General features: G+C 63.6%; 1 protein-coding gene across 1 annotated transcript; it reads right to left on the bottom strand.

Moving 5' to 3' along the window:
* Positions 1–293: 293 nt before the first annotated feature.
* GATA5 (GATA binding protein 5) lies at positions 294–13,261 on the bottom strand. Its single transcript, XM_021672435.2, has 8 exons — positions 13,229–13,261; positions 12,290–12,854; positions 10,353–10,528; positions 5,928–5,930; positions 1,806–1,928; positions 1,254–1,341; positions 780–904; positions 294–449 (listed from the first exon to the last, which is right to left on the bottom strand). Exons 2-8 carry the CDS (start codon positions 12,831–12,833, stop codon positions 294–296), a joined length of 1,215 nt encoding a protein of 404 aa, XP_021528110.2. The 5' UTR covers positions 12,834–12,854; positions 13,229–13,261.
* Between the last annotated feature and the right edge of the window lie 591 nt (positions 13,262–13,852).

A 13,852-nucleotide genomic window follows, 5' to 3' on the forward strand; every position in this document is an offset into this window, starting at 1 on the left:
GGTGCCCTGGGTTGGCCGCAGCCACAGGGTGGCCGGTGTGGTCCGGAGCCTCGGCTGCACCTGGGGGGTCCCTTGCTGTGCGTGGGGTGGGAAGCTGGGCCCTTCCTCACCCGCCTTCCTGCTCTGGGGCCGACTGCCCGCTGCACAGAAGGCCTCCCTAGCGCCTCGAGGAGACTCCGGGACACCCAGTCTCTGGCCTGCTGGTCTCTGCTGTGCTGGAGTGAAGGAGTCACGGAGTGAATCAGTGGGTGCTCTGTTCCAGACTGTTCCCCTGACGGAGGCTGCCTGGGGACCTAGGCCGAGGCCAGCGCACACCAGGCCTCCTGGCGCAGAGCCCCCCCAAGGCCAGCCTGGGGGCTCAGGGCTGTGGAGGGGAAGGCAAAGTCCTCAGGCTCGAACTTGAACTCCAAGCGGCCGGGGACAAGGGAGTCATCCTCCTGACCGGAGGCCTGCAGGGACAGGAGAGCATGAGAATTCAGGGTGGTGGGGGGGCTGCTGCGGCCTCTTAGGTCAGGAGCTCCCATGACCACGGTTGCCCTTCGGGACCCCTCAATGCCCTGGAATGGCATGTGGGACCCCTCCTGAGGCATCAGTGCTCACCCCACATTGGGTACAGAGCCAGCTCTGGGGGAAGGGCCACCACAATGATGGCCTAAAGCTGAAGGGGTGTCCAGCCCACCCGGTGGGAGTGGCTCCGAGTGCCTCGGATGGGATCTGACTGGGCTGAGGAAGCACAGGGGCCCCAGCTCTGGGCATCCCACCAATGCCCACCCTCTCACCTGGGGGTCTGCACTGGACCCAGGGCACATAGGGGACGCCAGGCAGGGCTCAGGTTTCAATGTGGCTGCTGAGCTGTCAGTGCTGGGGACAGCAGATGGGGAGGCCGAGGCATTCGCTGTGGCTCCTGGGAGGGAAGATGAGGTGTTTACAGAGGGGCCAGGTGTGCCCTCACTTCCCCTTCCTGCCATGTGGCAAAGTCTCCTGTGGCCTGGGCCCAGAGAGGTTGGAGACTACTCTCCGTCACACCTCGGGCGTGGGTGGGGACTGGGCAGGGCGTGGCTTCCTCAGCCCCACCTCTGCCCCGCCGCCCACCTGCTGTCACCACCCTGGCCCCCCACATCCCCCAGCAAAGTCACTACAGGGCAGATCTGGGGGCATTTGGACTTCCAGAGGGCAGAGCTTGAACCAAACACACACAGGTCTCTCGTGGCGGGACTGGAGGCGGGAGGCCTGACGGTAGGGTTGCCGCGCACCTGAGGAGCCCCTGGGTTTGGTGGCCATCTTCGGCTTCCGCTTCCGGGTCTGGATGCTTTCCTTCTTCATGGCCAGAGGCCGCGGCACCTGGCGGGGGTGGCCAGGGTGGAGGCTGGTTCCGTCCCGGCTCAGCCCTGGGCCCCTGGCACAGCACCCCCTCATTCCACCCCCCAGAGCCGGTCACTCCCTGGGCTGGCAGTGTCCCCACAGCCCTGGTGGGTCAGTGGCCAGCTGGGCTGGGGAGGGGGAGCCTGTGGGGCTGGATTCCCATCCTCGCCTCCCACAGAGCTGTCAGGGGCCAGAAGGCACCGGGGGCGCCCCGAGGGCAGGAGCCGTGCCCTGTCCGGCCCAGGCCGAATGGCTGTGCTGAGCCTCGGTCAGCGTGTCTGTGCCATGGCGTAACCGGAATAGCCCGGGCCACTGGGGTGGTGCCACGTCGGCGGGGACATGTGTGACACACTCAGCCCCAGGGACAGCGGCCCTCCTGCTGGCTCCTCCCCGGCCCCCTGGTCTGGGAGTGGGGAGGGCTCCTGCCGGGAGGCCGCACTCACCCCGTGCAGCTTCATGTAGAGGCCGCAGGCGTTGCACACGGGCTCCCCCTCCGCGCTCCGCCGCCACAGCGTGGTGTTGGTCGTGTGGCAGTTGGTGCAGCACAGGCCGGCGCGGCGGGACGACTGGGGGCGAGGGAGACCGCAGTGAGCCCCGGGCCCAGCCGGGTGCGCGGCTGGAGCAGCGGACGGAAGCAAGGCTCAGGGCGGACCCGGTGAGAAAATGTGGAGCATAAAGGTTGTGAGCTCTGCCTGGACACACCCTGGAGTCCTGGGAAAGGTCACTTTACCTTCCTGGGCCTCAGTTTCCCCCCCAGTAAAATGGGGGTGATAACAGACCCACCACAGGCTGGTTGTGGCTGAGAGCCCCTCAGGACCGGGCACCTAGGCACCTCGGTAGTTTTCCTGTGGTCTCTTTTAGCACCAACCCTGGGCCGGGCCCCCCAGGTCACAGGACCTCTGAAGGCCAGGACGCAGCAAGAGTCGGGGCCTGCGGTCCCCCTGGGCGCCTGTCTCCCATACTGGGGGCCCCACCGGACAGCGGCTGAGGGCTCCAGGTCCCACCTGCCTATGTCTCCCCTCTTCTGTGCACTGCGTCTGGTGTCGGAGCAAGACTGGACTCATCTGGAACATTCCAGAGGCCTCAACATTGCTTCCCTCTTTCCCGTGGCTCCCAGTAGAGAGTGACCCCCCTATTCTGGCAGGTCCAGGTCCAATCAGAGGTCCCGAACCTCCAGGGCCCCAGTCCGTGGGCTTGGTTGGGGGGAGGCTCCGAGCTGGCTGCCTGAGGCCTCCCTCCACCTTGAGCCGACCTCTCTCCCGCCGGCCTCACAGGTAGGTGCTTGGAGGGAGGTGGTGTTTGGGAGCTCCGGCCGCTCAGACACAAAGCCCTTTCCCGAATCTCAGAGTGCAGCTCTGCTGGTGGCACCACCTTTTCCAGCCACCTGTCGCCAGCCCTGGTCCTCCAGGGGCCGCTGTTTCTACCCCCAGCCCCTGCCCTGAGCCCATCGGTTCCTTCTCTCAGGTTGCACAGCCCCCACCTGGTCCAGGTCCCAACCCTCTTGCCAGGACCACAGTGGGGGCTCTGCAGGAGCTCTGTCCTCCCTCCCTGGCGATAGCTAGGGCCAGACCATCAGTGTGCTGAGGCACAGGACGCAGCCCGTGAGGATGAGGCCCCCACACTCAAAGCCATGCCCCGGATTTTCTAGCCAGGACAGAGCCAGAGATTAGTCACAAGTGAGTCAGACACACTGGGGGAAAGAATCCATCCTGGACGAGGGCTGAGCAGACACAGCCAGCCTGTTTCCCCATCTGTTACAGCCCTCTATGAGCAGACACAGCAAGCCTTGGATTCCCCATCTGTTACAGCCCTCTATGAGCAGACACAGCCAGCCTCAGTTTCCCCATCTGTTACAGCCCTCTATGAGCAGATACAGCCAGCCTCAGATTCCCTGTCTGTTACAGCCAGCCCCAGTTTCCCCATGTTACTGCCCTCTATGACCAGATAAGTGCCAGCCTTGCTGACCATCTCCTGCCCACCCCTCCCCCAGGCTGCAGCCAACGGCACAGGCTGCCCTGAGTGGGAGGGTGGGGTCCTGCCCGCGGCCCTGAGCACCAGCCAGCCCCCAAACTCAAGGCCTCCTCGACCCCCAGCCAAGGCTGCACGCAGTTGCCAAAGGCTCTGGGAATGCTGCTCCCGCTTCATCTGAGGCCAGGCCTCCCGTCTCCAGGCAGGACCCTGCCCTGAGCTCCATGACAAAGGGGCAGAAAGGAAAGGAAGGGGCCAGGCCAGTGAGGCCAGGGGAGGCTTGAAAGGTGCCTCGGCCTGCAGCTCCTGGCTTGGCTGGGGAGACTTCCGAGGACAATGTCCCCTGCCTTGGGCCGTAGCGTCCGGCCACTCAGGGTCTCCAGTGGTCTCCCAGGGGGATGTTGGGGGTGAGACTTGTGCTCATGCTGGAGGGCCCAGCCCAGGCCTCGGCAGAGCTGGAAGGGAGATGGTGCCCGGCCCGACTGGATGGAGGCACCTTTCCTGCAGGAGCAGCTGGAGTCACCTGGTGCCCCCAGCTGGTGTCTCTCCCTGGGATGCACACCCTGACGGGCCTAGAAGCAGCTGCCGTTACAGGACAGGATTTGAGTCTGGCCCAGCTCCTCCCTCTCTTCTATGCCTGTCGGGTGCCAGGAGCTGTGGCTGCTCCCTTGGTGGCCTCAGGCCACTGTCCAGTACGAGGCCCGGTGTCCTCCCCGCCTCTCGGACACCCACCCATCCGTCGATCTGCCTGAAGCGGAAAGAAGTCGCCCCAGGGCTACCAGACGTCTGGACGCGCAGGTAAGTGTGAGTCTGCTCAGTGACGGCTCCTTTGTCTCCTGCGGTGTTTGGGATGTGAGTGCTGAAATGTCTGTGTTTATCTGAAACCACACGGAACCTCGAGTGCGCTGCAGTTTACTTGCTGACCCCCTCCTCGTGGCCCACGGCAGTCCCCGCCTTCAGACTGAGGAGCATCCGTAGCCCAAGGCCCGGCCTCTTCCCTGGCAGCGGGACCCTCAGGTCTGGGACCAGCCATCGCCCCTTAGCACACACAGATGGGGGTGTACACACATGTGCACACTCCACACGCCCCCACAGCTGCCAGCACGCCCATGATGAAGCCGCGTCTGAGACACAGGGTACGGAGAGAAACAAGGTGTGTGGGCGCAGGTGTGTGCGTGCAGGTTTGTGGCCGCAGGTGTGTGCGCGGTGTGTGCGTGCAGGTGTGTGGGCGCAGGTGTGTGGGCGCAGGTGTGTGCGTGCAGGTGTGTGGGCGCAGTTGTATGCGCGGTGTGTGCGTGCGGGTGTGTGGGCGCAGGTGTGTGCGTGCAGGTGTGTGGGCGCAGGTGTGTGGGCGCAGGTGTATGCGCAGTGTGTGCGTGCAGGTGTGTGGGCGCAGGTGTGTGCGTGCAGGTGTGTGGGTGCAGGTGTGTGGGCGCAGGTGTGTGCGTGCAGGTGTGTGGGTGCAGGTGTGTGGGCGCAGGTGCGTGGGTGGGTGCAGGTGTGTGGGCTGGATCCCCCCGCAGTGGGCATGCCCATCACCCCACACCCCTGCGAGTGCCACAGAAATGCCTGGAACCCACCTTGAGTCTCTTCACAGTGTGCTGTTCCATTTCTATCAAATTAAGAAAATGGGAAAAACATGGACCTCACAACACTTTTCAAAGTGCGTCCTCACCTACCTTTTCCTAAATCTTCACCAGATTGAGGTTGTACGGGTAGGAGACTGAGGCTCAGAGGAGCTGAGGGACTGGAGGAAACTGAGGAGGCCTGGGGTGGACAGAACTGCCCCTCGGCCAGACACTTCGGGGACACTTTCCTAGCAGCTCGCCTGCGCTGTGCCACTGTACCAAAACCACGCCTGCATCTGTCCTTCCTCACTGCGGGACACGCAGCCCGGCCTGGCGGCGCTCAGCACCCCGCCCCTCAGGCCTCTCCCCCACCCCAGGCCTCTCTCCCCCGAGGCCTCTCCCCGCTCTGGCGTCCCCCCCAGGTCTCTCCCATCTCCAGCCTCCCTGCCCAGGCCTCTCTCCCCCAAGGCCTCTCCCACCTCTGGCGTCCCCCTCCAGGTCTCTCACCTCTCCAGCCTCCCCCCGAGGTCTCTCCCATCTCCAGCCTCCCTGCCCAGGCCTCTCTCCCTGGCTGCATTTCGTTTTTCTTTTTTGTCGATTCTTTTCAAAAGAAGTCAAACTTCAAAGCCTGCTCGCCCACAGCAGAGCCGCTCTAAGCAGCTCTAAGCACCAGGCTCTGCGTGCATCTGAGACATCCAAATAAATCAGGCAGGGCAAGGCAGGGCCCGCGGTGCTGGCGGAAATTCAAGGAGCACGGGAAAGGGAAGGAGCTCTGAGCCTGGCTGGGAGGGATGGAGCCGGGAAACACTGGCGTGAAGGTGGCAGGTCACAGCGATCCGCAGTGCAGCAGCCTCCTGTGAGGTGGAAGACTGGGCCGTGGACAACCAGAGGCTGCCGCGCTGCAGAGTCTGACCCTTGGGTACCAGCGAGCGGCCGGAATGTCTCCGGATTCAAACGGGTCCCCGATTGGAGGGGAGATGCGGTAAACACAGGATACTCTCCCGTGTCCCTTGCTGGCTGAGGGCAAACTGACTGGGGTTGCGGTTCTGTGAGGGGCTCGAAGGAGGAAACCCTGGGACCCGGGGCGAGGGGTGTCAGGTGCCTGACTCCAGGTAAGGGCCGGGTTTGCACAGTAGCAAGGGAAAGACGCTCGGCCCCGTGTGACACTGGCTACTTCCTGGAGCTGGTGTCAGAAGTGGCCCTGGGCTGGCGGCCTGCTGTCCCCACTGACCTTGGCTGCTGAACCCCAGGCTTCAACCCGGGCTCCAGTGTTCTTGGGGGTGGACACTGGGCAGTGTCCATTCTCAGAGCCAGACCACGGGGAGAGGGCACGGTGGTACTGGACGGTCCTCAACCTCCGAGACCTCTGGTCATGGCAAGATGGACAGTAAACAGGATCCTCCCCCACGAGGCATGTTAAAGCCCACCCCGTATCCCCCAGACCAGGGAAGGGAGGCCTTATCACGCCAAAGGCCCCCATCGGTCAGTCTTCAGAGCCAAGGCCCAAACACACACCAGCCGTCTAAGACAATCTTTACAGCCAGGCGTGGGGCAGCCCTGAGTTCCTCTCCCCACTCCGAAGATGAGGAGACAAAGGCTCAGGGAGCTGGAGAACTGTCCCCGAGATGCCACAGCCCAGGAGTCTGGGATCCTGCTGGAGACCCAGGGCAGGGCAGCGGGACGGCTCCCTCCCAGCACCTCCTCCTCCTGACACCAGTGTGTCCCGGTGCCCGGTTCAGGGCCTGGCAGTGGGAGAGGGGACCCCACCCTACATGGGCGAGGGTGGGGAAGGGAGACCTGGGCTGTGGTCTCACAGAAGCTGGGCTGAGCTCCCTACCACTTCTCTTTTTTAAAAAAATTAATTTAATTTAGCTTAAAATGTAATGAAATTGAAGAGAAGTTAATTTCTTTCATTTTTTTTGGATGGAGTCCTGCTGCATTGCCCAGGCTGAAGTGCAGCGGTGCGATCTTGGCTCAGTACCGCCTCATCCCCTCAGCTCCAGAGATCCTCCTGCCTCAGCTTCTCCAGTAGCTGGGACCATGGCTGTGTGCCATCTTGACCGGCTAAGTTTTAAATATTTTGTAGAGACTTGGGCCCCCTACGTTGCCCAAACTGGTCTAAACCTCCTGGGCTCAAGTGATCCTCCTGCCTCAGCCTCCCAAAGTGCTGGGATTACAGGCATGAGCTATTGCACAGGACCAATTCATTTCCTTTTAGAGACAGGGTCTCCCTCCATTGCCCAGGCTGGAGTGCAGTGGCGTGATCACAGCTCACCCTACCCTTGAACTCTGGGACTCAAGTGATCTTCCTGCCTCAGCCTCCTGAGTGGCTGGGACTACAGCTGTGTGCCACCATGTCTGGCTAATCTATTTTTTAAAAATTTTCAGTAGAGATGGATTCTTGCTATGTTGCCCAGGCTGGTCTTAACTCCTGAGCTTAAGCAATCCTCCTGCCTCAGCCTTCCAAAGTTCTGGGACTATAGGTATGAGGCACTGTGCCTGGCCCCAAACCCTCTCAACCTCGATTTCCCCCCCAGTGAAGGCCACATGGACGCCAGGCTGGATGAGTGCACCTGGGAACACAGGCATAGTCACAGGGCAAACAGGCCCAGGGGAGATGGACTCCTAGGAGCCTTCCCTCTGAGAGGTGGGCTTGAGAGGAGGCTGGGGTCACAGAGCCCCAGGCCTGAGGCCAGCTCCAAGGAAGAGAAGTGACGGCTGCCCCCAGCCTGTGGTCCTCCTTCCCACCTGCCCCACTGGGACCTCCAACGCTCAGGTCCTGTTTCCCCATAGCCCAAGGCCCCAGGTTTTCCCCCTAAGCCTGTAGCGGGGGCTGTACAGAGCTACCTGGTGCAGGATGCAAATCCAGAGACATCTAGAACAGCAGCCCCAAAGGACAGCGGCTGGAGGGCTGACCTCTAGCCAAGGTGACTGCCAGAATCAGCTGATGTACCCCACACGAGTCCACACCACCCGCGGAGGACGGCTTCACTGCACACGGAGTCTACACCACACGCAGAGGAGGGCTTGACCCCACACGGAGTCCACACCACCCGCAAAGGAGGGCTTGACCCCACACAGTCTACACCACCCACGGAGGAAGGCTTCACCCCACACAGAATCCACACCACCTGTGGAGAAGGGCTTCATCCCACACAGAGTCTACACCACCCGCAGAGGAGGGCTTGACCCCACACGGAGTCTACACCACCTGCAGAGGAGAGCTTCAACCCACACAGAGTCCACACCACCAGCCAAGGAGGGCTTCACCCCACAGAGTCCACACCACCCGCAGAGGAGGGCTTCACCCCACACGGAGTCCACACCACCCGCAGAGGAGGGCTGGACCCCACACAGAGTCTACGCCACCCGCAGATGAGGGCTTCACCCCAAACAGAGTCTACGCCACCAGCAGAGGAGGGCTTGACCCCACACGGAGTCCACACCACCCGCAAAGGAGGGCTTGACCCCACACAGTCTACACCACCCACGGAGGAAGGCTTCACCCCACACAGAATCCACACCACCCATGGAGAAGGGCTTCATCCCACACAGAGTCTACACCACCTGCAGAGGAGAGCTTCAACCCACACAGAGTCCACACCACCAGCCAAGGAGGGCTTCACCCCACACAGAGTCCACACCACCCGCAGAGGAGGGCTTCACCCCACACAGAATCCACACCACCCATGGAGAAGGGCTTCATCCCACACAGAGTCTACACCACCTGCAGAGGAGAGCTTCAACCCACACAGAGTCCACACCACCAGCCAAGGAGGGCTTCACCCCACACAGAGTCCACACCACCCGCAGAGGAGGGCTTCACCCCACACGGAGTCCACACCACCCGCAGAGGAGGGCTTCACCCCACATGGAGTCCACACCACCCGCAGAGGAGGGCTTCACCCCACACAGAGTCCACACCACCCGCAGAGGAGGGCTTGACCCCACACGGAGTCTACGCTACCCGCAGATGAGGGCTTCACCCCAAACAGAGTCTACATCACCCGCAGAAGAGGGCTTGACCCCACATAGTCTACACCACGCACAGAGGAGGGCTTGACCCCACACGGAGTCTACACCACCCGCAGAGGAGGGCTTGACCCCACACGGAGTCCACACCACCCGCAGAGGAGGGCTTCACCCCACACAGAGTCCACACCACCAACTGAGGAGGGCTTGACCCCACACAGAGTCTACGCCACCCGCAGAGGAGGGCTTCACCCCACACAGAGTCTACACCAGCCGCAGAAGAGGGCTTGACCCCACATAGTCTACACCACCCACAGAGGAGGGCTTCACCCCACACGGAGTCCACACCACCCGCAGAGGAGGGCTTCACCCCACACGGAGTCCACACCACCCGCAGAGGAGGGCTTCACCCCACACGGAGTCCACACCACCCACAGAGGAGGGCTTCACCCCACACGGAGTCCACACCACCCTCAGAGGAGGGCTTCATCCCACACGGAGTCTACACCACCCACGGAGGAGGGCTTCACCCCACACAGAGTCCACAGCACCCGCGGAGGAGGGCTTGACCCCACACGGAGTCCACGCCACCCGCAGAGGAGGGCTTGACCCCACACGGAGTCCACACCACCAGCCGAGGAGGGCTCCACCCCACACGGAGTCCACACCACCTGCCGAGGAGGGCTTCGTGTCGTGCTCAGGAACATACCCTTGCCCAGCCTTCCAGCCCAGGGGCCATGGTGGCCCCTCAACTTTTGATAACTTGCAAACACGTCAACACCCCAAATCCTTATTTGTAAAATTACTTGAAAGTAAGGGTTTGCCTGGGAGACAAAGTAACTTTCAGCCTCTGGGGACTGTGCCCTGCCTGGGGCAAAAGTCCGGCTCCGGAGTCCCCCACTCCCTGCTCAGCCACAAGCCAGGAAGAACCAATAGTGAAAACAAGTTTTGCCAGTGAGGCAGGGGACAGGCAGAAACCCGGTGTCCCTGTGGTCCCTGAGTACGGGTTGAAAATGCTCCCTGAGGGGGCTGCGGACCCAAAGACTCTCCAGCTGAAGATTTCAACGCCCTTCAATAAAGTATCCAGCAGCCGCCTTCCCTTGAACCTCATTCCAGGTAGGGTCACCTTGAGGCCTCGGAGACCTGGCCAGGCCACAGTCAGCCACCGCCGACTTGTGGGGCTGAGCTCCTGGCTCCCTGCAGCAGCCCTTCCCGGACCCAGCCCTGAGCAGAGCCCGGCTGGCACCACTGCTCCTGAGCCCAGCCCCCAGAGCTCTCCCAGAGCTGGGTGCTATGAGCTAGTGGCCCTGGCATCCGCACTGGGATCCCTGCCCTGCCCCGAGCACTAGCGGGATGGGCATCCAGGCTGTTTTTGGCACACCCCCTGCCCCCACCCCAGAGGCTCTGGCGTGCCCTGGGTAAAGTGAAGAGGTTCCCTGGAGCGAGCATTTCGCCCAGCCTCCCCCACCAACCCGAACTCACCAGGCGCTTCTGGGGCCGGACGAGCGGCCGGTTGACGCCGTTCATTTTGTGGTAGAGGCCGCAGGCATTGCACAGGTAGTGGCCGGTGCCGTCCCGGCGCCACAGGGGTGTGGACAGGGCCCCGCAGTTGACACACTCACGACCCTCACCCGGGAACTCCTCCAAGAAGTCAGACACTGAGGGGACAGGTAGCTGGTGGGCCCTCCCCTCCCCTCACCAGGAGCCTCCCAGCTCCCCAGCCGGCCAGCGCCCTCCCCTCCCCAGAAGCCTGGCAGCTTTCGTCAGACGAATAAATTTAAAGCACACATTTTGTGCCTTAAATTTATTTTAAAATTTATTTGCTTATTTACTTAATCTTATTTTTAAATTTTTAATTTACATATGATAAAATTTGTTAGAGTTGCTTTTACAAAAACGGGTGTTAATAAACACAGTCTGAAGACAGACACCTGGGACCCCTCCCAGACCAGGATCCAGCACTGGCCTCTGCTTGTTTGACCTGCAGGGAAAGCAGAGTATCTACACTGGTGGGGAGGCGGATTAAGGGGTGTCTATACTGGCGGGAGAGGTGATGAAGGGCGTTTTGTTATGTTTTGTTTTGTTTTGTTTTGTTTGAGACAGAGTCTTGCTCTGTCGCCAGGCTGGAGTGCAGTGGCGCAATCTTGGCTCACTGCAACCTCCGCCTCCTGGGTTCAAGCGATTCTTCCACCTCAGCCTCTCGAGTAGCTGGGACCACAGGCACGTGCCACCAGGCCCGGCATAAGTTTCTTTTTTTTGTATTTTTAGTAGAGACGGGGTTTCACCTTGTTGGCCAGGATGGTCTCGATCTCTTGACCTCGTGATCCGCCCGCCTCGGCCTCCCAAAGTGCTGGGATTACAGGCGTGAGCCACCGTGCCCGGCCGATGAAGGGGTTTTAACTGGCAGCCGCTCTTGGGTTCCCCTGGGCTCTGCTGGGACCGCTAACCCTGCTGGCCACCTTTTCTGCAAAGCGGGTCCATGGCAGGGGTGAGGGCTGGGAGGGTGGAGGATGTGGGTTGGGAGGTGGAGACCGCCCTCTGTCAGCTTTGCTGTGGTGGCAACCAGTGTCCTTTAGAGGGACAGCTCCGCCTCGCAGCCCCCTGGGACCGGTTTCGCACACTGTGGCGGGGGTGGAGGTCTTCCTGGTCCCCTCCAGGCCCGGCCAGGCGCCGGCGCGAGGGAGGCCCGAGCGCCAAGTTGGGGTGGGGCAGGGATCCATCACCGCCCCGCTGGGGGTGGGCGCCAGCCAGGGGACTGCTCGGGGAGGCGGGGGGCCAGGGGTCGGCGGCGGCGGCTGCGGCTGTGCCCGCTTCCTGCACCAAGGGGCCGGCAGTGTCCAAAAGGCAGCTCCGGAGCTGGGTGTCGAGGCCTCCAGGGTCCCGGAGGGGCGGCATGGACCCCGGGGAGCTCAGAGGCGCCGCCTCCGCGGGAAAGTGCCTGCGCCGCACCCGGGAAGAGCCGCGGCCTTCGCAGGCCTAGAATCTGATTCTCCAAACTGATACTCAGGGAGCGACTGAAACCAGGTCTCCAATTAAAATACGGAAACCTCCTAGAACCGAGGCGAATGTGGCCACTTCAATAAGCCGGCATTTCGGACTTTATAAAATTAGTTTCCAAAACTTTTCAAAAACAAAACAAAACAAAACACAACAAAAAAAGCGACGATGAAGGCTTTGGGGCTCCACACCGGCAGTCTGGAACGCCGTGTGGAAATGCATGTCCCTTCCCATGAACAGGTGAACACATGGAATCCCGGACGGAGTTTCTCGTGCGGGGTGTTTACCCAGAGTGCTGCGGTGGCACCTGGCGGGGAGGCTCGGGCTGTGGGGAGGGGGGAGGAGGGAGCGTTTCGCAGGGTGCGGGTTTGCACCCGGATTCGGCCAGCCCCGGCCCCGAGTCTGTGGAGCCCCGTACTCACCCAAGGCGGGCCTGCGGACGGGGAGGCCGGCCGGGCGGCCCTGTAGGCCGTGCAGGACGCTGCCATCGAAGGGCCCGGCGGTCCAGGACGGGGCCACGTCGGGGCTCACGTAGGCCGGGTAGGTGGCGGGATACGAGGTGCCCATGGGCCGCCCAAGCGGGGCCTCGAACTGTTCCCGAGGCAGCAGCGCGCCCTGGTAGGCGCCGCGGTCCCGGCCCCGCGCGCTGCTGCCGCTGCCCGGTCCCTGGGGGCTGTGCGCGAACGAGAAGGCGGTGGCCCCGGGCGGGTGCGCGGCCGGAGGGTGCGGGCTGCCGGGGCCGAAGGCCGACGAATCCGCGGGGGCGGGCTGCGCCCAGCAGGGGCGCGCGGCGAGCTCAGGGGGCTGTGGGCTCGGCTCGCACCGGGGCAGGTAGGACAGCGTGGAGGGGACGCGCGCCGGCGGCACGAACATCGAGGAGCCGGTGCCCGGAGCGTGCAGGAAGGAGCCCGAGTCGGCGTAGGCGGCCTGGCTGGGGCTCGCGGCCAGCGCCAGGCTCCGGTACATCCTCCCGGGCGCGGTCCTGACCTGCGGAGCAGAGGAGAGGTGTGGAGGTCTCGGAGCCGTGCGCCCTCCGCCGCGCTTGTGCCGGGCAGGTGCCGCCGCTGGGGCGGCGCTTCCCACTCCCCAGCCCGGGCCGTTCCCCGGGCAGGTCCCCGAACCGGAGGGAGAGGAACGGCGGGGATGCGAGCGGCCAGCGCGTCATCCCGGGGCAGCCACGAAGCCGAGCCCACCTCCTCCCTGCCCGGATTTCGGGGGTCTCCGGGGTGGGCTCGGTGGGGGGCGGGAAGGACGGGCAGGGCGCCGCGGCAGGACGCAGGGCCTCGGGAGTGGGGCTCCGCCGCGCCAGGAGGGGCCGGGTGGGGAGGGCGCGCGGCTGCGGCCCGGGCTGGAGCACTCACCAGCGGGCAGGGAGGGCGGGAGGGCGCGAAGGTGGCAGTGGCGGTGGGTCGGCGACCGGCGGGCGGAAGACTGGGAGTCAGGGCCGGGGGAAGCTCCGCAGCCCCCACTGCGCCGCCCCGACCCGCCCCGCCGCGCCGCCCCTTCCCTTCCCGCGCCCGCCCCTCCTTCCCCGCAGGGTCAGAGCTGGGGCTCCGGCCGCAGAGCCACGTGACCCGGGCGGGCCCAGCTCAAGGGGATGGGCGACGGGGACGCACGATACGGGGCGGCCAGTGCCGGGACACAGGCGGGCCGAGGGCTCCGGGGCCGCGGCGAGTCGGGCGCAGAGACTCCTCTAACTCCGTGCGGGGCGCGAGTCCTCGTCCTCCTCCGGGGACCCCCGGTCAAGGCTGGTCTAGAGACAGGCTCCGCGTCTGGCGGTTGAGTCGGTGACCCCGGCGCCGCTCACCCACGGACGCGGAGCCCCGGGGGCCCCCTTGGTGCGCGCCCTCGCCGAGGGCTCGGTGCAGGGACCTGGCTTCCGTAGGGACGGCCCAGCTCGGGTCGCTGAACTGGGACGGGGTGCCCTGGCTGGAGCCCAGCGATTTCCTCGGTTTCTGAGCAAGCGGAGCCCCGGGAGCTCGGGG

This window comes from Aotus nancymaae, unplaced genomic scaffold (assembly GCF_030222135.1).
Source record: "Aotus nancymaae isolate 86718 unplaced genomic scaffold, 86718_ANA_hifiasm-v0.15.2.pri h1tg000029l, whole genome shotgun sequence".
NCBI lineage: Eukaryota > Metazoa > Chordata > Mammalia > Primates > Aotidae > Aotus > Aotus nancymaae.

Excerpts from the sequence above, each read along its gene's own strand:
- GATA5 (XM_021672435.2), bottom strand. The coding sequence starts at position 12,833 with ATGTACCGGAGCCTGGCGCTGGCCGCGAGCCCCAGCCAGGCCGCCTAC. Across the intron at positions 1,342-1,805 it reads TCTACATGAAGCTGCACGGG|GTGCCGCGGCCTCTGGCCAT; the intron begins GTGAGTGCGGCC and ends CACCCCCGCCAG. Across the intron at positions 905-1,253 it reads CAAACCCAGGGGCTCCTCAG|GAGCCACAGCGAATGCCTCG; the intron begins GTGCGCGGCAAC and ends CTTCCCTCCCAG.